At 28.9% G+C, this 27099-nt stretch overlaps 1 protein-coding gene across 2 annotated transcripts; it reads left to right on the top strand.

Moving 5' to 3' along the window:
• Nucleotides 1–7903: 7903 nt before the first annotated feature.
• On the top strand, nt 7904–26343 carry LOC132932273 (endoglucanase A-like). 2 transcript variants are annotated; one of them, XM_060998558.1, is made up of 9 exons: nt 7904–8390; nt 16760–16967; nt 20127–20222; nt 20450–20632; nt 21471–21648; nt 21760–21922; nt 23172–23336; nt 23413–23552; nt 24831–26343. In XM_060998558.1, the coding sequence occupies exons 1-9, from the start codon at nt 8304–8306 to the stop codon at nt 25141–25143; spliced, it is 1533 nt and encodes a 510-aa protein (XP_060854541.1). In that variant the 5' UTR covers nt 7904–8303; the 3' UTR covers nt 25144–26343. The 2 variants fall into 2 exon arrangements, with proteins under 2 accessions (XP_060854541.1, XP_060854542.1); XM_060998559.1 differs by having other exon boundaries at nt 7909–8406.
• Nucleotides 26344–27099: the final 756 nt, after the last annotated feature.

The raw sequence follows: 27099 nt of genomic DNA, 5'->3' as shown, positions 1-27099 counted from the left end.
TGATTTGTTTTTTGTGGCTGCATACTAGTTGCGATCATGCATGATTTTTGAAATAATAACATATAACAGTTGCGGCCACTGCATTTTTAGGTAATATAAAAGTTGAGGTCACATCAAAGGCTGAGCTTTTACAGTGATAATAAAATAAGATAAAAAATTTAGAATTAAAATTATATATCAGTAGTATTAGTAGTAACCAGTATGATATTTTAATGAGTACCTAAAAAATTTAATTTTAAATTTAAAGCCGGCGATTTTTAAGTAGTTCAATCTGGAAATTGTTTTGGTATGTACAAGTTCCATGCTTTTATTTTGGAGTTGACTTTAGAGCTATTAAATACCATTTGATGTAAGTTTATGCTATATAATATACTGTATAGTAAACTTGAATGATTATCAACCGTCATTGTAGTTTGTTACGATAAAAAACAATATGATAATTATAATACTAAACTTCAACTGAAGTCGCTCACTGTTGTTTTTGAAATATAAAAATACTATATATTTAAGAAATATTTATTTATTTTTGTGCTTTAAATGCGTTATAAATGCACAACTAGTAAACAACGTATTAAAATTTTAATAAAAATTATGATGAGATAAGCTGCATATAATGTGCATGAATACTGAGATCACGAATAAAATGTATAATTAGAATTGTAATAAATTCTTAATTATGGAAAGAATGTTCTTCGATTTTCTTTTAACAAAAATACTTGTACGTATTTGTATTTAGTAATATTCTGGAGGCCCCCTTTTTTCAGGTGCTCTAGGCTATAGCCCTCTTAGTCCCTTTCCCCTTATTTAGGCCTTGGGCTGAATTGGTTGTGAACCAATTTGGGGACATTTGTTAACATTTTGTAATGAAAGCTTAAAAAAAATGCACGTGCCGGTTATAATATTATATTTATATTTATAAACATATTTTCTAGAATAATCAGATAAAAGGGAGGGTGAATTCATTAAAAAAAATATACAATCATATATTCATATATCTAGTTTTCAAAAATATTTTTATAGTATCTCCTTTTAATTGACAACTGAACTTCCTCGTGACATTATACTTTAAGCGTGTAATTTTTGTTCTTGCTTATCAGTGAATATTGTTTTTGACCTTTGACGCAACTAATTCAATGAATCACTTTTTTCAAAGTACATAGTAAGTCTCGAACATTTGAAATATTATAATATTAGTTAGGTACCTTTTTATATTATGTCGAAATAATTAATGAATAATATTAAATGCTTTATTTTTCTTGAAATCCAATGTGGCAATTAAATATATATATTTTCGTATGGTATAATTTCACCACCCCTATAAGCTATTATAGTAACCCATTGTTCCGATCGCATGACCAGACTGCATTAAACAAGAAGTGCAGTTCTATACAAGGAAAAACAATTTAGTAGTGACTATTGACCGCGGCAATTGAATGTTTTGATTATTTGATATTTTGATATTATAAACATCTAAACATCATAATATAATAGCACCTAATACGCAATACAAGAATATGTAGATTTTCGGTATTTTCTCAGTAGATATTAATGCACCGAACTTGAATATTACGCAACCCTATACGGTCGGATTATATATGCGCACGTAAATATAGGTACCCAAAGTGCTATCAATTTTATCTCCTAAACGAGTTACCGTCGTTATTATTTTCGTCGGGCGAATCTGTAGCCTCCTGTTCACTGACGGCTGTCGAGTAAATAGTGCAGACGATGAAACGTTATCCTTAATACGCTCGTATGCAACAGGCGGTCGACACTATTTCCAAGAACCCAGGTGATGGTTTTTGATTGCTTTTTGGTCGGCTGACATAACGAAAACCGGCACCGATAACAGTGTATAATATATTATTATGCGTCTTACAATAATATAATTTTTCTCAGTCGTGACTTAAGGTTTGTTGACCGTTTTCTTTTTACGATTATTATTATTATTATTATTAATAGGACGCTGCGCGTACAAGAATTCGTTGACTCCTCTGTCGTTAGACACGGTAATGGATTGACTAACGGCTTATAAAAAATTGAGTTCTATAAAAGGTTGAGTTATATTTAATAATTGTCTTCTTAGTTAACTTCTGTTGAAGTCGGTAGCGTTTGTTTGAACTCGACAACAGTGCAACACTATCCATGGTGACCAATAAGGGGACGCCATCCCGGCGCCTAGGATAGATTGGTCTTCCGGACGAAATAAAGTATGTTACCTATAATTGGTTCATAATATGTTTAGATATAAGATGATTATAAGTTCCAAGTTTTCTAAATTCTGTGCTCGTCATTTTAGACATATATATTAGTATAAAAGTACCTACCGTAGTACCGCGTTAGAACGGCGCTCATCTTCAACGCAAAAACAAAATAAAAATAGTTGGTTTCCAGCGTATAAACCATGATGAACAAGTATCAAATATGGATGTATTTTTTGTAGATAAAATATATATAAAAAAAAAATAAACACCGAAAATATTTTTTATTACAACGTTTGACGTGTTCTAATTTTTTTGGAGGAGTACAACATTTTATTGGAATTTTAACTATTTCATATTAACTATATATAGAATTTCGAACGGTTTGTTCGAGTTCAGTTTAGTTTGCTTTTTTAAAAATTAGATTTGATTTATTTATAGGCACCTATCATTTCATAATAAAATTAAAAAATGTCACTTATGTTATAATTTTATAAGATGTTGTATCAAAAATAAGTAGCGTTTACTAACAAACACAAAAAAATAATTTCAAAAAGGGTTACTAGGGAGGCTGAACCCCCTCCTCCGAGATTTCTACATTATGACATAACGAAGACTCGGTTTAAACCACACTGGGCACGATATTAATATGTTATTTACAATGTCATAGTTTAATAATAATTATTGTCAGGCACGTCGGAATTAAAAATGACGACGACGACGACGTATATTCGTGTGGACATGGATTTCCGCCAAAGCCCTACAACGTTTTCGAGTCGACCTCACACAACCGATCGGCGTGCTCGGCTGCACATTCGCCTTCCAGACGATAGATAGAGAACCCAATAGTCAAACAAATAAGGTACCTTATAATGATAACGATATACTGATAATTATAACAACAATAAAAGAAAACCATCGCGTTCGTGAGCCGCATAACGAGGTGCGCGTACGTTACGCAATCGCGAGATTGACGCCGCGATAATTTGCTGTTTGGTTTGTGAAAGTACGTAGGTCGTGTATAATCGTCTATAATCTTTTGAATTTTCTTGCGCGTTCCTTGTTCTCGGAACTCGACGGGCATCACCTACTTACCTGCCTGCCTGCCTTAAACCTATGCGTACTGTGCACGCATCTAATGCATAAGTATATTATATAGCCAGCAGTAGCTCTCTCCCTCACTCTCACTCCTCTCTCTCCCCCTGTTTTTATCCTTCTTTCTTTCCCTTACTCTCTCTCTCTCTCTCTCTCTCTCTTACACACACCACACCGTGGTAAGTAAATGTTATACATAAGTATTAAGTACATACAACTTAATAGATTTGAAATCAAATTCCTGAGTACTACGCGTTCTCGATTTGTCTTGAATTTTTTTTAACCTTTCGATTTTTATATTATATTATATTAAGTATACAGGGTGATTCGCCAAATATGTTCATCCCCCTTTATACTTTAAAAATAAATTTATTTATATCAATATTTCTGGAATTATTGTGGATAATAGTAATATGTATTTTCAAATAGGTACTTAGTATTTGTTTACGACAATTTATAAGAAACGTGTACAAACTTTATTGTTGAGAATCACTTGGTGTGTCGTTAATAAGATAACTTTTTACAAAAATTTCGACGAAACTAAATAGATTTTTGGAGGAGTAGTTTTTGAGTTATTATACTTTAGTACAAAGGATAATAATCTCCAATAATGATTTTACATAAATTAAAAAATATATGTAATATTTAGTCCATAGTACTTATTATGTTTGGAAAATTTTTACATATTGTAAAATTACTATAATTTTAAAATCACTACTATAGACAATAACATCTTTAAATAATTACAATAAAGTAGGGTGGTTTGGTTCTCAATTTAAAAAAAAGACATTTTTAAATGGTTCACTTCTCGAATTGCATAAAATAAAAATCAAGTATTTGAAATCTCAAGGTTTTTAAGTATATCTGCTTACAATTAAAAAAAAAAACTAAAATTAAATAAATTCGTTATTGACGGGGAAAATGGGGGTGAGAACTGAACATGTTTGATGAATCACTCTGTATAATAATATAATACATCAGGTTTTACAATAATACGTACAATGTATATACGCAAACGAATTAAATTAATAATTATCTCGACCCGGAATGCCCCGGAGGACGCACGGCGATTCTACGACCGCTGCAGCGGCGTTGTCGGACAGAGTGAACACAATCGTTCCCCACCCCGCTTTCGAAAACTATCGTCACTCGGAGGGAGTGACGCGTAACGAAAAATACCAGCTACGTTAAGCTGGTGGTATAAGTGCGAGTATAGTGCGCGGATAATGGACGACAGTAAATATATATATATATATCAGGTACTTTATAATAAACATTATTTAATATATATGTATATTACCTGTACGGCATAATAAGGTCAAATTGACACAAGCTGCAGTTTGATGTTATTCGTTATTCATGTTAATATATATTATGTTAGTAATATTGTCAAAATATAATATTAATGCTGACTGAACGAATTTTCATTTTATTTTAAATTCGAAACACAGATATTTTTGTAGATTTTCTTGGATGTAGCTAGCCTAGTCTAAACGAAGCTGTTGTAATAACGAGAACTATAAAATGTTTGTTCTTAGGTCATATAATATTATAATTTGCTCACGCTGGTTCACAATATATATGCCTACCTATATTAATATTAAATCTATTTTATAATAATCATATTTACGTTCACGGCTCCGGCCAGAAAATAGCAAAACGAAACGGAGAGGGAGTGATCATTATAATATATGTATAAAAAAATACTATTAACATATTATTATTATTGGTATTATAGATGTGTATATTGTACGTTTCTATAATATAGAGTCCATGTTTCTACTCGAGCAACGTATATTAATAATAATAATATTGAATCGGAGTGCCGACCTCGGTAGTCGCGGAACTAGAGCCAATCATCGATTACTACGGTATAATATAGGTATTACATCTATAAAACAAAATATTAATGCTACCGTGATGCTAAATGACGTGTATGATTGGTAGGTATATAAATATATAATACAATACTATGCAATTATACCTATTACCGTATGTTATTTCTTGTAAAAAACCAAAAACAATAGGCATAGTTATAGGCATCTAATCGCTCCAATTTGTAAATACATACATCTCCGCGGGTACGCGTCACGTACAATCGACATGTATACAATATTGTATGAACACCACTTTACAACGAATATAGTTATTCTAATTTGACAAAGTCTTGGCGTAATTTTCTAAGGAATATTTTTCAAAATCAAAAAAAAAAATAGTATTTCGTTTTGAATGATGATAAAAATGGCAAATTTGAAATGCGATTTTTAATATACCTATCCAAACAGAACTCTACGTCTCTGAAGTATGATTGATGTTCGACCTGCAGGTGGTCAGATATAATATGCGAACGGAAAATAATAATATAATATAACTATATTATAATGTACCTGCTGCAATGCTAAATCATTGCTGTTAATTGCTGCGATCGATGAAAATACATCGATTAATGTGTATTGATATAATCGTATAATACAAGTAATATGTATACGTAGAGTTGTAAATCGATACAGTATATATTATTTATTTTTGAAGTCCGTCAACTCAAGATCGATGATCTACAAAAGAATTTGCGTGTTTTTTTTTTTTTTTAGTTCGCTTTGTAGTTGTTACACACTAGTAATATTTTTGATTTGTATAAGCACTAACTATTAATTTACAATCTATTTTATGTACACACGTATTGCGTATACCACATAATAATATATTGTGATTGCCTTTTTTATTTTTAGTGTTTCGGTAAATATATTTCAGCGGTTTTCAAATGAAAAAAAATAAAATCACCCACATTTGATGTAAATATAACATTATAAGTAACTTGGTATGATAAGATGATATGTTCGATAAAAAAAATAAAAACAAACAAACAATATTATAACAATATAATTAACTGTTTATTAACAATTTCCGATAAATAACCATCTATTGCATACTGCATGTGTACATTGTACAAGGTGATTCATCAATCATTCTTACCTTCTTATTTCTTTAATAATGAATGTATTCAAATTTTTATGAATAGATTTTTTAAGTATATTTAAGGACCATGGTTATAATTATATATATATATTTAAGAAGTGTCCTGTTATCACAAATATATTTTTCCTAAACAATCCTTTTTACCATAAACTATTGAGCGGATAATTATTAAAAATATTGATGTATCTAATTTATTATTCGATTGAGTAGTAGTTTCTGAGTTATTATCATGTAACTATATAATAAGGACAATAATCCTTAAAATAGTTTAAAATAAATATATTTATAAGGTGTAACAAGACTATTTGACAAACTTTCATTACCAATGTTACTTTATTTGTTAAATAGTCCTGTTACACCCTTTATATATAAAATAGATGGAATATTGGATGTAATGTTTATTATATTCGGATATTTCTACAAATTATAAATTAATGTCAACCAATTACTCAAGTTTTCAAATAATCATATTTTCATTTATTATACTCCGAACCTATTAAATTTGTAGTATACACATTTGAATAGCTAAAAAGCTACTCATTGGAAATTCAATTTATGTACCTACATCAACTTATTTTTTAAATTAAAATTTTGTATCCTTACAGGACACACCAAATGGTATAAAAATCTAAATATTAATATATACGGATTCTTAAGTTTCACTTGAAAGTTCTTCACTGTCAGAATTTTAATGAATTAATTGTTAAAGGAAAAATCGTAGGATATCATTCTTGCAGGCGAATCACTTTTCATAGTGCCTAATATCTATATTATTCATACATACTATTTAATTTACATTCAATAACGTGTTTCAGCTTTTTTTAACGCTTTTCTCAGGAACTTATAATATTATAATAACATTTAAATATAGCACACATCATTGCACATATGTAAAATAGTTCTACACACAAAAGCCGAAGAAATCGCCACTTTCTTTTCTTGCTTTAAACGGTTTTTTTTTCTTTTAACGAGTTATGTTAATGATAAATCAGTGATATTAACCTTTGCGGGTTTTGGGTGAAAGCAGAATACTATTCAGCGTATTTCGATATGTAAAAATAAAATTTCGGAGGAGTAGGGCATGAGTTATAGGCATTTAAAATATAGATATGAAGTGGCAGAAGGATACCCCGAAAATCGAATGCTCATCTAAACACTATATAATAACTTATAAGTAGCTACTCGCCCGAAATTTGATTTTTACACATCGCAATGCTCCAAATAATATTCCATTTTGGAATATGAAATCAAAAACCTACAAAATACGTAAAAATCATAATTTTCTTATAACATGTTCGACTTATTATATTACTTATGAATTTATGATCATTATATGAGTTAAAGTAATATTTTCATAAACGTTAATTTTTTTCGAAATAACGTGGTTCATGTTAAAAATAATCGCCTGGTACGTTATATTATAATATATAATCGATCGTCTCGATCCCGCCGCGGAACCACCGTTTGCGTTGGCCGATTTGTCCGTTTAGCCGGGGCCGTTCTATAAAAATAGTCAAAACCTACCTATCGTTCTGGCGGCGAACGGACTGCTTTGTTTGACAGTTCCGACGCCGCCACCGTTACCGCTGCCACCACCGCCACCGCCGCGTCTATTATTTTTTCTCCTGTCGCCGCCGCCGCAACAGCGTTCGATTATATTTTACTCGTCCGTCTTCTCGACTACTTAAACGCTCGTCGTCGTCATTATTATTTGGTCGAGTCTATCTCCACAGTCGTCGTCGTCGTCGTCGTCGTCGTCGTTCTCACCGTCCGTGAGATATAATAATATATATATTATATTCATTTTTTTCGTTTAATTTTTTTCCCCGACCGATCATCGTCTTCGTTTTCGTCGTTTTCCTACATCGTAGTAATAATATTATTATTATCGTATTCAATTGTCGTGTTATTTCTACGTCATGCAGGACTTGTATCGCCTTCTCCGCCGCCGCCGCCGCCGTCACCGTCGTTCGCAAACAGCCACGGCAGTCTAATAATTATTTATTAGGATAACTATACACTATACAGTGCATGTTGTTAAAGTTTACGTTAAAGTTTATTTTGTTGTTATTGTTTCGTGAACATCACTCGACGCACCAGTCACCACTCGGTCATGCGGTACGTTACGACCGTGGTAAGGCCCTTTATTCTTGTCATTATCATATAAATAATAAATATAATAATATTTAAAGTATAATATTATAATTTATAACCATGCAATGTGGAATTGTAATATACATTGTATTTTAGAATAAAATAATATATGACATTTTTTTTTGTTAAACTTTAAATCAATAGATTTTCAAAAAGCATATTGTCGCTTGTCGGCAATAAAATATTATGCACATACCTACTGTAATTTTCATACCATTAACATATTTAAGTCACTCGTTGAATATAAACACATTTTTCTTGACTAATATTTTGATTAAATCTTTTTATCATCGTGGATGCAATTAAAATTCGTAAACAATTTGTATAGTAACATTTGTACTGTATATTCAATTTACTTTTAAAAATCAATAATGAGGTATTAAATTTACATTCCTATTTAAAATTATATTATAAGTTAAAAAAATACGACCTTCGGTGTTGTACAGAAAGACTACTCAATAATAATATATTTGTGGCAGCTACAAAATATTTTTATGAGAATTAAATTTCACACTCGTTCAAAAGTACAGATATGTGTATTTATTTTAGTTCAATATTTATATGCTTTAGACTTTAGTTGAATATACATAAAATGTATTATTTATATTACATCAATGAGTTTATTTATTACATTTTTATTTTTAAAGGTAATATGCATATATTTAAATGACGCTTTTTTACTAGAAAAATTATATTTCTAATCTTTAAAAATGTATTATTAATGTGATCAAGAATAAATTGTAATTTATTTATTTAAATTGTCTGTCACGAGTATAAAATTCGATTATAAATCCACTGATTTGTCACTAGAAAGTTCGCAGATAAGGATAAAAGCTTAATTTCTTATAAACACACATAAAATATTTCTTTACGCAGTCATCGTTATGAAATTATATTAGTTGCCATGCAAAAAACTAAAAATATGTATGTGAATAAATTTAAAAAATATATTTAGATATTATTAGTAATAAAACAATAACGATTGAATAATGCAAATCGTTTTCTACTTTCCCATTTAGTATTGGCATAGTAATATATCAAAGAACATGACGTATATTACCTACTATTTAATGTAGTTTTTAAAACTGTGATAACATTCTATAATAACAGAAGACTGATAGGATATTGTAAGTAGAAGTTTTCTTCATCGACAATTTAGTAGGTATAAATTATTTTTAATTGGTATCGTAAGATGTTCATTTCAAAAATCATCGCACTGACGAGGTTAATAATAATATGCTAAATATTTTATTTACCATTATTTCTTAATAATTTCCGAGAATTGTTTGCCATGTACGTCTTAGATATTCAGACGGGTTTCGATGATGTTGTATACTTTTACCTCATTGATAGACCTGGTTAATCTATAAATTATAATATATATGCTGGAGTCTGGAATATCTAAAATCTAAATAGAGTAGAGTTTATACATTTTCTTAAATATTTATAAATTATTTAAAAACACTTGGTACGTTTTGACGATGATCTTGTATGGGTACTTTTACTATGTTTGTTGTACGACCAGTTCAAATAGGTTACACATTTATTATAAAAATATCTTAAGCTATATAAATACTAAATCATTTGTTGTGTTCAAATGGATTTTCCAAAAAATAATAAATAAATAATATTTTATGTTTATGTTATTATTGTTTTCACTGTTTTCACTGTTTTATAATATATTAATTTGTTTCCCAGTTCTAAAAAATTTAATCAATTTAATGAGTTTATATTCATTACTGCTTAACAAGTTTGAAGTTATAGGAATAGGTAATTTCAAAATGTTTACATAAAGAACATTTATTTTAGTGTAATATACATACAATTACTATAGTCGTGTATAAATATATTTGTTTAAATTTCATTATTATTTAAAGAAAACGTCAGTATACACTTTTTTGTTTAACTATAGTAACAAGGTTTTAGAATTCCATTTCCAATTTCTACATTTTATTTGTATTCAAATAATAAACAAAATAAATAAGCCTGTGTAAGACTTAGCATTAAACTTACAATATTATATTTATATACTTATAGTGTATACTTAAGTGCTCTAAATTTGTTAACAGTTCATAGGTAGTTTTTAAAATAAATGCATTTTTATTTGTAAAATTTTAAAACAAAAATTGTACAAAATATAAAACAAATATCATATTTCTAACAACGAATTTGGAGAATTTTTAATATTGATATGAAATATGAACATCGTAAAAAGTATAATGTAGCAAATCTAGTGATAGTAGAACGTTATGTCTCCTATAATTATCAGTAGTATCAATTTCTTTGAATTGTAGTCAAATACACGCCTCAGTTATTTATTTCTGATTTTGTTCATTTTACGTACCTATTTATGAGTATAATACTGTTTAGTTGTTATACTTACGTAACTTAAATAATTGAACGGTTCGTTATGTGAAATCGAAATACTTTGATATATAAATGTAATATTCTATTTTCTTGCTTACACTGAAACCTAAAAGTCTCAACGTGAATGTGATATAACATAATATTATTATTTATACTTTCACGTGTAGGTGTTGAGCTGGAATCTGCTGCAATTATTATTGCAATTGATGTGGATAATATTTAATTAATATTTCCTCTGACTTCTTGTGGAATGACAAATATTCACTATTCAAGACTGTAAGTTGTACGACTGCAGTGGTTATAGTTTATTAACGTCTCTAAAATTATACTTTAAACTTAATCACGCAACATTTGCAAACAAATAAACAATAATTATAATAATATAATTTATTGTAGTTCTAAATTAGATACAACAAATAATTGTCGTTTTGTGTGGATAATATAACTACATTGGGCTCGAATCTAGGAGTAATAAAACTCTATCAAGTATTATAGAAGAGCTATATTTATTTTCAGAAAAAATATAGTTATAACTTTAGAACATAATAGATTATAGATAAGATTTAATAATAATATAACCAATTTTATTTATAATTTAAATTCATGGATTTGAATTAGTATGGACTATTAATTGAATAAATACACAATGTAAAACACTTCCAAAGAGTCAACCCCTGGTCCATAAAATATCGTTTAGGTAGCTATTATTGGTTTAAACACTCATTATTTCGAAAAGTAGGTATTGACTTTTTTGAGAAATCTTTTTTTTTTACATAATAAATTTAAACTTTAAAGTCATACCTATCTAAAACATTTTGGAAAAAAATTCAAATTTCTATTGTTTTTTTTTCTTTTGAAATATCAACATATATTTATTTATTTATATCTTTTATATTTGAAGCAGCATTTGTTTTTTATGATTTAAATGGTATAACAATTTAATATGGAACAGATAATTATTTAGCTATAACTTATAGTAGTATAAGAATTTAAAGTTTAGATGATCGGAAAAGTAGACTAATAAAATGGCCGAGTGTTTTTGTGTCAACAATATTTACGAATCCGTTTATACACATTTTAAATACCTACTATTAGTACTTATAAATTGTAACTAAATTACTATTCGTTTGAAAATCGATTTTTATAAAATTCGTATCTCCATTTTTATCAAAAATCATATTTTAATTTCAAAGTATTTAGAATCTCTCTGCCGTTATAATTTACAATAGCATTAATAGCCATAATCCTTATGAAATTATGTTTTTTAACTTTCACAGATGTCACTCAAAATTCAGATAATAAACGTATAAATTAATTTAATATAATTAATTTGTCAAATTAAATCGTTTAAAAAATTATTATTAATGTGCTTACAGATCTTAATAATGTTTGTTGTAAATTATTTGTAGATAATATGTTTTGTTGAGTTGTACAGATATGCGTGGTAACGTATGTAAACACATACATATATATTACCAGTAAACGTATGTAATAATTATAACGTGTTTTAAGTTATATCGGTAAAATATATAAGTATATAAATTATAAATAAAAAGTTTAATAATTTAAAAAACAACAATATTATCAAGTATTATGTAGAAATACGAGTAATCGTGTAAATAACACGTGATACTTAACGTAGACGTAACGAAATGACAAATATTCTACTTAAAATACACAAAATTAAAAATATAATAATATTACGTAATCGTTCAAATAAAAGTAAGGAATTAAAATAATTATAAAGATAAAAATATTTTTTTATATTAACATCAAAATAAAATATTTTCAAAAATGTTAGTAATTTTTGAAATATTGAATATACGGTTAAAATAATGGTCAATAGAATCTTCATACAAAAAAAGTGCGTTCTACATTTGGTCACTGGGAATGATTATCTATATTATATAATTGCAGACCACATAATAAATCGTGAATACTTTTTTTCTATTTTTCTTTTCAATTACAAATAAATAAAAATTTCTCTAAAATAATTTTTCCCCGCTATAGGTGGAAATATTATCTTCGTCAACACGTCGAATGTATACATTATATTTTTCTTTTCGTTATATTATACTCCAAAGCATGCTCTAAAGACATTTTTTTTTACGTTTTTCGCTTTATATTGTGGTTAACCATATACGCAAACAGCAATAATATGAGTACAATTGTAAAAAACAAAATAAATAAATACCTGTTGCATAGTTGAGTATTTTTTAACTTTGTTGTTTGTCTCAAATCTCGTGTTACGATTGTCGGTGTTCACCACGTGGCGCCCATATCTGTAAATTAATTGTATATCATATTATTATTATGTTACACGTAATGATGCGTACACAACAGAGTCCGACCATTGTCTGACAGTTTTCAAACCACGATATTTTTCACACTACTTGGAATCCTACATTAAACACTTAACTCAGGCTTTGTTTTATACCAGATAAGTCTTTACAATCGAATACAAATGCCGTTGTATTTTGTATATAAAGTTTGGTACGACTAACAAGAAAACAGTGATCTATAAACAGAAATTTAATTAAATACGTATTATAGAATCTACTCGTTTAAGATAATCAGAAATAGTAAATATTTTGTAGGATATAAAATTAAAATAAACAATAAAAATGAAGAACATGCACGAAAAATAAATCGTAGATTAAAAACTTGAATGAAAAAGACAAATGTCAATATTGCAGTGTATAGATACAAATTATAATTAGTAAATCACACAATAACTAAATTAATGTATCGAAAATAAAGAGTAAAGATACATTTTTTTCCGAAAATTGATGAGTGTTAGTTCTTTAGATGTTTTAGCAGTTCTTAAAGTAGAGACTTTGATACATTCAGTTTCTCGGTTTGCATATCTCTTTTTAGTAGATTTTTATTAGGTGTAATAGCTGTAAGCTGGCACTTACCTGTACATGTATGGTTGTTATTAGTTTTAGGCGGAATTTCAAATAATTTTCAGTAAATAATTAATGTTTACTGATAGATGAGGCCTCCACAGATACGTAGTTTAGTTGTGCATGACACAAATTCATCTAAATTTCTGACATATAAGCTTAACATATATTCACTTAAATACTAATTTCTAATAATAGTTATTAACTGTTTTTTTTTTCGTCCATGTTATCAAGGTAACCGACAAATAAAAAAAAATATTGTACACTTTTCAAGGGTTCTAGTGAGGAGGGGGGTGGTAGTATGGCTATCGAAGGATTTAAATGGCTATAAACATTCTTCCGACAACAATTTCGCAAAAAACACGTACAAATTGTTCCAATAATTTTTGATTATATTAATTTTGGATATACCAATAACCAATATCTGTTTTTATAAATATAAATATTCTGAGAAATTTGATGCATAAAATGTGCACTATCATTCAAAAAATTAAAACTAATAACGATAACAGTATTAATTAATTTTTATTCAAAAAAAAAATGAGTTATACCTTTAGGGTAAAATAATCACATTTTATAGTGTAATACGTATAGTGTTCCCATTACCTGTTTTCTGGTGATAGACATATAATTATATGAGTTCTGCTATAGCTTTGCCATTAGTGTCCACTGTCCAGACAACGTATGAGGTATGAATACCATCTCTCTACTAACTAACATTGGGTGATGATTGAATTGAGTTCTCTCTCTGTGTGTTTGTGTGTGTGTGTGTGTATAGCAATATACAACGATCAAAATGCTGTAATTCGCGGCACATTAAACACCTATACAACCGTGAAATACGACGCGCGCGTGTCACAAGCAGAGCGTTCAGAAATCATTCGCTTTAAATATGAATAATGGCAACCCAAACCTATAACTATAATGTATCCAAATCTGCGAGAGTGAGAGGTTAGGATAAAAAAATATAATAAAATATTATTTCATATGAATTAACGGACGATTGTCACATACGACACATACACTCAACCTGTTCCGAAGGTCGCAATATTTCTGTTGTAGACTTCGGAGTATTATAATTTATAATTATTATAATTATATGTGTTATATAGGTACGTAGTGGTTTACAACACGTTTCAGCTCCATCACAATTTACCCGAAAAAAATATTGATTTTCAAATTAAATTCTAAAACCCGATTTAAAATTATTTGCAATATTTAAATAAAAATAATTTAAGTCATTTGTATACTACAATAATAATGGTATAGATACTATCATAGCCAAAAAGTTCAAGGGATTATCTAGGGTACTACATAAAGCGAAATAATATGAGTATTTAAAAGTTGTAATATTTTAAGTACGTAGTAATTAAAAAGTTAACAATACAAATATACGTGCATTTCTGCAGAACAAACATTTTGCTATGTTGTGCGTACATCAGAGATAGGGGAAACAAGAAAACAAATAGGGTGTTGAATGATTAGGTACATCCTTTTAAATATTAAAATAATAAACATGCGTAATCGCCTGTCCGGTCTCTAGTTATGTTAAATAGAGTGGCGTGTTCACGGGGGGGGGGGATCAGGGTGTCATATAAAAAAATTTAGGGTCTGTGACAAGTCAAAAATGAATATCTCCCCCCTTTAAAAAAAGTTGAGCATGCCACTGGCTAAATATAACTATGGCGTTCAAAACCCCGTGTACAATGTATTATAAACGTATCAGGTAAAGTGTGAAGAAGTGGATTTTCTTTAAAGTCTATTCGATTTCGTGAACATTTCCGAAAATTATAGGAGTTACTGAGATATAATTCATAGTATATACGATGATAATCGTTTCAATTTAAAACGTCTAGACGAAATGATTTTCGTTAATACATTTTACTCGTATTCAATATAATATTTTGGTGCGAAAATGCTGCGCACAAGTGATGGGCGGCGTTCACAACATTCACAACATCATTATATTATTGCACGTGAAATATGGAAGTTAAAAATTGTGTATATCACCATGATTGCAGTTATATAATAATATAATACTTACCTTCGTTATAATAACATTCCGTCGCAGTAATGAATCCTATTGGATTTTATTGATGGTGTCTATACTGTGTGTAGGTGATTAACGCTCTACTAGGAAAACGTATTGTGTCAGCAAACGAATCATGTACGATTTTCGTTCGTAACTTGTTGCTATCGAGTGCCAGCGAGGGACACGAACGAGAAAGATACATTAAACGATAATTAATCACTGTGCACATTCAAACGTTTTCATATTTGTTTTTCCTGATATATATTTTATAATTTATACACGCGTACATTAATCATCGCGGTTCAATAACGTTCCATGAATCATTAGTTTGACAATAGTCGTCAAGAAAATTGCCCTATCAGTCATGTACTCTCAGGCGTATGTGCCTAATAATATATCGTTTCGCGAGAATCTCCGAGGTCCGTGACACTACGATTTCTATAGTATGTTTTATTTTATAATTTTTAATTTTTTGATAGCTAAGTTTAGTATAGTGACTCAAACAACCGTCGAATTTAATAGATTTGTATTTAGCTTATTAAAATTCGTTTAATATTCGGTATTCAGTATTTATTTTTAATTCTTTTCTTCGAATCAATTATTGGATTTAGTAAATAAGAGTAAGTCTCTGAAAGCTATAATATTTAACAAGTTATTCAAATTGTTTTGGTGTTATATGGTATAATAGTATAGTGACTTAGCATAATATAGCATAATAGTGACTTGAGGTTTTTTTATTTTAATAAACATACAGGTTTCGGATTATTTACCATCACTGATTTATTTATCATTAATCGTTATTGTTTATATTCTATAAACCTATAATATTATATATTTGGTTACCACTTGAAATATTCTCGGAATACATTTATGTGAATTAAATTTGTTTTAAAATTGAACGATAAATGCAGTTTTATCGTTCTTATAAATATATATAATATTATATTTTATTTATTTTAGCCGTAACTTTGATAATACCTATATGATATTTTCAACACTAATTATTATTCATAATACATGTCCTGCAGATGATTCGTGTTATTTTGGCGTCGTTCCTTTTAGCCGGCGTTGCGAGATGTTACAATTACGATGAGGTATTGCGGTTGTCACTCATGTTCTACGAAGCGCAGAGGTCGGGTCACCTGCCTGCCAACAACCGCATCCCGTGGCGGGCCGATTCTGCGACCACAGACAAAGGGCAGAACGGCGAAGATTTATCTGGAGGATATTATGACGGTAATTTTACTACCACAGTAACGATCACTGCGAAACGTTTTAGGCTTCAGTGAAAAATTGGGAATAACGATTATATCTATTGCACGATAAACTATACGAACTCTTCGGTATAATATTAGCTGGCATGGCGCAATGTCATTTGGTAACGCGCAAGTATTACATGTTAATATCGACACTGCGGTGTAATAGTGAATCGTGAGGCCATAAATGAAAACGATTTTCGGGAGGAGGAGGAGGAGGTTCCAACATGATTTATATCAAATAAAAAAAATTAATTATACTTGACATGACACGACCGTTATAATAATATATATTGGTAAATGTTCACAATTGTTCTACTTTTTAAAATACCCCTTTAATCCTGCAGCATGTAGTGTCCAATATAATAGGTATCTTGATACTAACCCTTTGCCAGGACAAATCTTAAATAATAACAAATTTTGTTTACGCGCACCTATTGGCTGTCAATTATGCTGAAGTTTTGTTTTGGGACATTAATTATAAAGATATTATGTCGGTGTTCTTGAGCACTGGCAGTTTAATAATAAAATGTTGATATGTACTATTACCGTAATAAATGTGAATAATTCTAGGATTTTATTAGTTATTAGAAATATGAAAACCACTTGAGAAATCTTTGACCAGGAAAAATGTCAAGGACTGCATCACAATAATATAATCACTATAGGTGTATAAAATATCAGAATTCGCAATAATAATAATAATAATTATTATTTTTTTTTACAATCGTGTTGTTATATTCTTGGATTATGATTTAGGATGTACGGCATCGTGTTGTTTACGGAGAAGACGTACGCTTTTTACACAATTCAATTATTATTTCATCAACATATTTTCAATCAAATACGTTATCGACATTATTTATAATAAATAATAATATACATACATTAAACATACGACTACGGCGATGAAGATCAACAATCATAAATAATTATATAACTATATTTATTAATAATTATTACAATTGGTTAACAATCAACACACTTTATTATTGATAGAATAAATGATAAAATTAATTTTACGAAATAGCGATTTAGGCCGTGCAATTTGCATTGATGTAGTACCTAACCATTTGTCCAATTAAATATTAAATTTTTCAACTTTTTAAAATAATTGATTTTCTACAAATTTCAGTTAAATTTTAATCATTAGCTCTGAGTAATATTTTTTATTGAGTTAATTTTTCATATTATAATGCCGAAAGCATTGAAGGTTTACTGACGGATAAAGAACAAAATATTTATAATAGCCTTTTATTTTTTGATTGGACTTATAAGTTATATTGTTCAATGCTAATAAATTGTAAGTACTTAATTTAAATTATAATTTTTTACGATACAGAATAATCAATAGGTATTACATTAAAAATAAATATTCAATTTGTTTTATATTAAATTATATGGCATAATTATATGGGGTGGTACCACCAATAATTCACAAAAATCATTAATCTCATTGCAAAATTGTGCAATACGTATCTGCCTTAATAAGTCAAATCGGATAGGATCGACTACAGATAATTATAAAGAACTGAAGGTACTTCCTCTAAATATGTTGTATAAAAAATTTTCCATTTCATTTATTTTAAAAAATCAACCTCCTTTTGACCCCTCTACATCTAAACGTGAAACTCTAATTTACAATCTAATTAATAATTATACAAAAAAAGCTATAGGCCAGAAATTTGTTCAATATTTAGGACCTAAATATTTTAATAGTCTAGATAATGATTTTAAAAAATATCTTAGATTAAATAATAATATTAACATCAATAAATCACTGTCAAATTATTTAATATCTAAAATTTAATTATAATCTAATAATTTATAGTATTTAGTATTACTTTTTATCTTTACCTTATTTTATGTATCTTATGTCTTTATTTCTACAATTGATAATGATTTAAAATATATTGTTAAATAAAAATAACTCTCTATCTTCAACACAAGCATTGCTTACAGAAGGTAGATAAACAAAAAAAAAAAAAAAAAATATTGTTTTTACCTAATTTAATTTAAAGTCACTTTATTGTAAAAACTTTTTGAAATAAATGGTTAAAAAAAAAAAAAAAAAAAAAAAAAATGTAATCGAATACCTAATAATACATTAATAAGTTTTATGTTTTATTTTTATTTTTTTACGATATTTAGACAATTATATGGACATAATATGGTTTAATATAGGTACGTCTATTACAGTAATAATACATACAGAGTTACTGCTGTGGATATTGTTTTTTTTGCAAAGACATCGTTTATAAATTATTGTATTCGCAGACATATGGCACATTAAATTATTTTACAATATATTTATGTTTAATTGTCAAAATGTTTGATTAAATATTGACTATTTTCTCAGCGTGCATTTGATAAATTTTCTTATGATGAATTAATATTTATTTTTATTAGAAGACACGTTTATTATAATTCCATCATATTAAATAATATTATAATGTTTATATAAGTTTATAGTATACATATATATATACACATTATATAGAATGTTACAAACAGATGTAACTGACTATAACTTAATTGAATAAGTAACCTTTATTCTTATACATTTTTAGTTTTTTTTATTTTATATTTTTTATATTATATATAATAATTTTTGATTGTAGATAATTAAAAAAAAATAATATTTACAAGAATAAAAATGTATTACATTGTTAGTCAATTAGATTTGTCAGCTATTTCTGATACACTTTATAGTCTATATAATATGATACAAATACATATATTTGAATAAATAAATAATATGACATATATAAATCAGTGGCATAATCCTCTTTCTACGCAAAATAATGGAACCATACTCTAAAGTAGACTAACTAGAGCCGTATAAAGACAATATCTTTATGTATAGTGGTACTTATTGGTGTCAATATATTTTTTTTTCTTTTAACATATTTTAATAGAAATATATACAATCTATAAAACAGTTTACAATAAACATATGAGTGCGACAAGGTAGATACGGGCTTGAATGCTTGAGGTTACCCAGTAGTATGGCACTCAAAAAATTAATATAATATAATAAATTATTAATAATTGTAAAAATAATGATTTTTATATTGTTAATTTAACAAGATACTATTGACACCTATAATATTAACGAATATTACTATTATTGTTTTAGCTGGCGATTTTGTAAAATTTGGCTTCACTATGGCAAGCACAACAACTATTTTAGCATGGGGATACTTGAGTTATAAAGAGGCATACGAGGAAGTTAGTAAGTATACTCAGTGATTTTTTTTCTGTTACCATATAATTACTAGCAATTACCTATTTGTATTAAATTATTAAATCGTATACCAATGCGGATATAATCTTCAGGCGTTATGTGTCAAATAAAAATACGTTGATATTAAAAATTATTATACAGCAATACTATTACAATAGAACTTAAATAATTTCTAAGAAGTTTATCATGTATAATTTATATATTATTCACTATAGACGAATGGGAAAACGCATTAGGTTCAATACGTTGGGCCGCGGAGTACTTTATCAAGTGTCACGTTAGTGACTACGAATTCTACGGACAGGTGGGCGACTTTAGTCTGGACCAAGGTTTTTGGGGTCGGCCAGAAGACATGAATATGTCTAGGCCGTCATACAAAATCGACAAAAATCGACCAGGTAAAACTCCTATCACGTGCATTAATTAACATCGCGTGGTTTATTGGAATCGCGGAAAAACCATGAAAATAAAAACCAAAATTATATATTTTACTATTACCTATGTCATATTTTATTAGACATTACAACATTAGTTCTAATTTTCTAATTACACATTTTTAGATCAATAATCCCATTGACTAGGTGTTCTGGTTTGGTATATATTTGTACTTATATTTTAAAAGACGAATTTAATAAATAAATAAATTATAGATCATGAATCTAAAAACAAAAACAATTGGTCAAATAACAATTCGGTCAATCAAATAAAATGAAAAAAGTTTAAATAATAAATATAAATTAGACAAGATCTAATTTTTACAACACGTGAAAACTATTTTCAAAGTCGTAAAACATATAGAAAATATAAAATATGGTTTATTATAATATTCTGTTTAACAAGAGAACATATTGTTAATTTTGAGCTCTGTGCATCTCCACATATCACCCAGTCATTTATAGGCGTATCTATGATATGTGATATTATTTTATTCCACAAAGTAACAACATAAAACAAAATAGTTGTTTATATATACATTTAACTACATAAATGCAACATATAATTTGAATTAAAATGATTATTGATATAAGTTTGTAATTAGAACATAAAATGTCTACTGTAAAAGCTACTGTATACATAATAGCAAAATAAACAAATTTGTTCTTTATTTTCATAGTTTTTTAAAAAAATTTTCCGATTGTCATTTTTTTGTGTTGCGGTCATATTAGGCTCATACCATATCATATTATTATAATATAATGTTTACGTCATATTTATTATTCAATCTAATTTTTTTAGGTTCCGATTTGGCCGGCGAGACGTCTGCTGCTCTTTCTGCCGTATCGATAATATTCACCAAAATCGATTCCAATTTTTCGGCCAGTTGCTTAAGTCACGCTAAACAACTGTACCTATTTGCTACTCAGTACAGAGGCCTCTACCACGACGCGATCAAAGGAGCGGCGCAATATTACGAGTAAATCATAATTAACACTTCGTTCTCGATTCATTCTATTCGTTCTATTCGATCGGAGGCCAATGTGATCCGACTCAAATAGTCAAGTGGAATCTGTTGGTTTTTTTTCAGATCGACAGATTATGGTGATGAACTAACGTGGGCCGCGGCATGGCTGTACAAGGCCACAAAGGAATCGCAGTATTTGGACGACGCCGAATACATGTACATGAAGTACCGACTCAAAGAACGGCCTAACGAATTTTACTACAACAAAAAAGTCGCAGGCGTACAGGTGCAGAATCTACATGGCTATAATATTATAATATATTTTATAAAATTGTATAGAATGCAAGGGGGACATTTTGCATATCGCAGATTAAATGATTGTTTCAAATTACATTTCACTCGAGAATAAAAGAAACACCAAATGTTGATCTATATAAATTAATTTTATCCATATTATGTTCATGTAGGTGGGGTTTGAGGGAACTAAGCACTTCATATAAATATTCTTCCACAAATACGCACATAATTATTATAATAATTACATATTGGATAATAAAGTTTCGAAATGTTTTCTTCAATATGGAGAAATATTGGCCGAGAAAAAGCTTCTTGAGTTTGACAATTCTGAATATTGAAAGAGATATCGTTTTCGAGATACCATTTTTAAAGACAAAAAACTTGATTTGAAATAAAATAAAAATACATAATAATATTATAGATTATTAAAGTTATATTAAACTTTATTCTTAGGCACTTAAAAATTAATGAATTTCTAGGGGAAATTTTCACACAGATTAATACATTTCTAGTTTCGCCTATAAGATTGCCTCGCGGTTCTAAATGTTCTAATAATATTACTCGTGTTGAAACCAATCGGTGCGTGGCGTGTGCATTTTCCCGTTTGCGTTTATTGACGCGAACGTTGTGAACTAATTACAATTATCGCCTGTTTAGACGTTAATGGGATTTTATATTGATCGTTTTTAAGGAGCTAAATATAGCCAATTTTTTCACGTTTATGTGTCAAGGGTTAGGGCTACAATAACTACTAGAGTGTTTGTCTGTATTTGGTAGTAAATACGATGAGCTGATAACAGAGCATTACCGCACGCGAATACTCATTTTATCAATATGTGGCAACTACATTCCACATAATCATATTAAAGTAATATTTTTTGTTTACCATACCAAAAAAATTCTAATTATATAATTACAAATCTAATTAATTTAAAAATATATTTAAAATTATAATTAAGTTCACTTCAGCTTGATTATCCTACATTTTTTATTTCCATCATTTTTTTATTCCATAATATAATCAATATTATGTTAAAATTCTTCAAATTGTATAGTATAAAATCAAATTTAATGGGGTGAAAACAATTGATATTCCAAAGAGTGATCGAGTATCTGTTAAAACAATCAGCATTTAATTCCATTATCATATAAATAATAACAATATTTACATTGTTAAACATTAATAATACTTTAGTTTCAGAAACTGAATAAGTCTAACTTTGTAAAACTGATTTTAGGCACTTCTAGCCGAACTAACTAATCAATCCGAATATACTGAAGCAATTCAAAATTTTTGCGACTACAATTTATACGTTCAGAAGAAAACACCTAAAGGATTATTATACATCGAAAAATCTGGTACATTGTGTCACGCTGCAAACATCGTGTTCTTGTGCTTGCAGGTATATAGGCACGACTCCTTTGGTGGTGGTTTTCGTGTGGTAAAATATCAATCTTATAATTTTTTTTCCTGCGTAGGCAGCCGATATTGGCATAAAGTCAATGCAATACCGAGAATTTGCCAAACAACAGATCCACTACATACTGGGAGATGGAGGACAAAGTTTCGTGGTGGGATTCGGTAAAAATTACCCATTACAACCACACCACGCAGCGAGGTAATGAAAAAAATTGATATTATATAGGTATTAGTGATTTTTAGGGATCTCTTTAAAAAAAATAGAATTTATATTATAAACTAGAAAGCTAATAAAATTGTATTAATTGTGTTTTTACTCTTGACATTTACATATTATTATTTACATTGGTAAATGTTATATTGATTAGGTTTTATTTGGTGAGGTTTGAGATTTAAATACATTATTTTAGCCTATATGGCTATATATGTAAATAGTAATTAGTAATACATTTATTTAAATGCATTAGAATACGTAAATTACGACAAAAAACTGTTGCCCCTTAAAATATTACTAATACTAATTTCTACAGTTGTACGCATATAAAATTGCTTTTGCTCGGGGTACTAATTCTCATTAAATCATTATTTTTTCAAATAGGTACTATGAGAAACTAACACATTTAAATTAGTTTCGATCACTAATATTATTTGTTAAACTTACTGAATTAAAAATATATGTAAGTATAGTGTTTAGTAGTCACAAATTTTAATATATACTATGGACTAAATTCTAACTGTTCAAAGGTGTGTACGCTTCAATATTTAGGTATTTTATTAGTTTTTTCGTCGAAATAGCTTATTTTTTGCATTTCTTTGTAATATTTCTAAAATGTAGCATCCTGCAGAATCTTTGGATCCAGGTTCTCATTTGAAGGATTGTCTGTGGTTTTTATTGTTTAACCAGATTTCAATTTTTTTTAGGTGATTTTTTTACATATTATAACTGCAATATAACTTTTCTTATCATTTGTATTGGTACTATGGTTTGTCGTTATAACCGATGTGTAATATAGCTAGGTATAGGTGTTCGTTTTCTTAATCGTCGAGTAATTTAACAATAAAGTACCGATACGTCATTAAGACGACAAAAGTTAATACTAATTTATTAAAATGAAATAATTTAATTTATTATTAGTATAGAGTTTTCAGTAGTAGATAAATTAAGTATTATATCTAACTATAAAAAATTAAGAATATTTTAAAAATACTATACAAGGCGGAGGAGGTGCACTGACTGCTTCTCCATCCCCATTCTCAAAGATTACATCGTTAGTTGTTATTAAGATCTAAACAGAATTGTTATCTCTGAGGATTAGGTCGAGTAATATTTTTTTAAGAAAAGTTTCAAGTATTTAAAGCAAGATTGCAGGTCGCGTCCGTCCACTGACTCGTGTTTGGTTAACAATAATAACCAAACTGATAATATTATGTATTATTCGCGTACTGACTGTTTCACTATAATATTGTCGATTTGCAGCTCGTGCATGGATCGTCCGGCTCCATGTGACTGGGAAGCGTACCGGAGTACCAAGCCCAATCCACAGGTGCTGTACGGTGCGCTGGTCAGCGGACCCGACGAGAACGACAACTATAAGGATCTACGGGAAGAGTACATCTACAACGAGGTGACGTTGGACTACAACGCAGGATTTCAGTCAGCCGTCGCGGGGCTCAAGCAACTGGAACTGCAGGCCAACCGAAACAAGGCACTGTTGAACATCAATAACGAAACGCCAATCGGAAACTGGACCGACGTGCTTTCCACCGCATCCAACGTGACTGACGTGTGATTTTCCCGGGTCATCACATTTCACTTCTGTTTCTTCATATTAAAATTAAAAAAATGTATATGTTTTCTTTGAACCGAAGACGATGTACCCGTAGACTGCGAAATATATCACCACCGCATCATCGCAACATCCAAAATATTATATTTATTATTATCGTTGACGGCGGCGAGTCGCATATTAGACACGCGTATAGGTATGGTACACGGAGATTTTGATTTTGCGAGCTCATTATTTCTATTCTTTGAGGACTAATTTGTGATGGTGTGACGGGAGGGGGGTTGACGGCGTATTGTCGATAGATTTTTGTCATACCACCGTTTCAAACACTATATAACGATATATAATATAATAATATATAACATCATAATTATTAGAGACGAGTTGAATTTCATTTTTCAAGAAATCAAATCCGAACATGATATTTTTTTTTTTAACTGTATGAGATCAAACCGAAACTGTCGTACATTTTTAACATTTAAACTTTTATTAAAGAATAACACGATAATAAAATCGTGTCAACCAACTAAAAGGACTAGGTATATGGAAATTACGATAAATAAAAATAGTATTCTAGTGTGTATTTTATATTAATACCGATATTGAACTTTATTTTTTTTTTTAACTTTTTGTGTTGTATTCGATTTCGAGCATTAATTTTAACCGAATTTCGAATATTTTGAATATCTAAAAGTTCTGAATGTCCGATAACTGATCATAAAAATATTATCGGTTGTATTCGGCTAAAAATTCATTAAAAGTCTATGGTAAAAGGTGGTATAAACGGAGACCGGAGTATATAACGCAGCGTCGGCGCCAACATTTTTGAAATAACAGTATTTTTGTGATAGGTATGGATGACTCGTGTGCCACCGTCGTATAATAATATAATATAATACTTTGATAGATTGACGCGGTGGTGTGTATTACGTTTCGTATTAATGATTTCGTGGAAATATACTGCCCGGACTCGATGTTCTGATACATAATATAGGCACTTACAAAAGCTATGTGGGTACGATACGAGTGTATACTTTTTCGTCCCAACTCAGTGATAATATGTTGTTATCATTATTCAAGTCTTCGGTGATATAAAAACATGTCAGATAATTTTTATTTTGTGTTATTTATTTATGTTTTGTAGTAAAACTTTAGACTATTACGAAATATATTATATTATATATATATTTTATTTAAACAAAACATATGCGTTTCTGTGCAGCGTATTCCTACATCCAAACTCGCATATTTTTAAATTCGTCATAATACTATTACTGCGTCGGTTATTTTATATAAACAGGTTTGCGCAAAGTGAGACCGTATTTAAAGAGGCAACAGCCCCTGTTGCCTCGGTTCGGATGATTTTGAGCTAACGGTTAATTTTTTTGAAAATGTTATTCTGTTAATCCTTTCATATCTCCTATTAATTTATTTACCACAATTAATATTGTATTTTGTAATTTTTTACCATAATTTATAATACATAATATTATTATCATTGGTTTTAGTATTGGCCCGTAACCATAATCGAAAGTGATCCACTACTATAATCAATTATAAATTATGATATTTTAAAGTATCTAAATACTGGACACCCTCCATCACTGAAATTTAGTCTTCTATTTGCGTGTGTTTACTATTCAGACTTCAGAGGGTTCAGTTTGTTGAAAATTATGTGCAATTTGTTTCCCACAAAAATGTCCATCATTTGCAGGTGCCAACTATTTAGAAATGTCTGTTAGTGGACAGTGTTTTACTCATAGGCGCCATTAGAGTTTTAAATTTTGGGAGCTATTATAATTTGCATGTATGTACTGTGTGTATGCTCCCTGAGATATATAAAGGTGGAAAGAGATATATACAAACCATTTTGAAGGACTATGATTGATTTTGAGTGGGCTTAGCCCCCCAAACCCTCCTCAAATTGCGCTTATGGTTTTACTGTAATATAATCAAAAC

This window comes from Rhopalosiphum padi, chromosome 1, assembly GCF_020882245.1.
Source record: "Rhopalosiphum padi isolate XX-2018 chromosome 1, ASM2088224v1, whole genome shotgun sequence".
In the NCBI taxonomy this organism is placed as follows: Eukaryota; Metazoa; Arthropoda; class Insecta; order Hemiptera; family Aphididae; genus Rhopalosiphum; species Rhopalosiphum padi.
Note: the sequence above shows the minus strand (reverse complement) of the source record. Positions and strands in the feature narration are given on the sequence as shown.

What these genes read in the sequence shown, in the direction of transcription:
- LOC132932273 (XM_060998558.1), top strand. Translation starts at nt 8,304, where the DNA reads ATGTTGTTAAAGTTTACGTTAAAGTTTATTTTGTTGTTATTGTTTCGT. An exon ending in GGAGCGGCGCAATATTACGA is followed by an intron (nt 21,649 to 21,759) that starts GTAAATCATAAT and finishes GTTTTTTTTCAG; the next exon opens with ATCGACAGATTATGGTGATG. An exon ending in CAACCACACCACGCAGCGAG is followed by an intron (nt 23,553 to 24,830) that starts GTAATGAAAAAA and finishes GTCGATTTGCAG; the next exon opens with CTCGTGCATGGATCGTCCGG.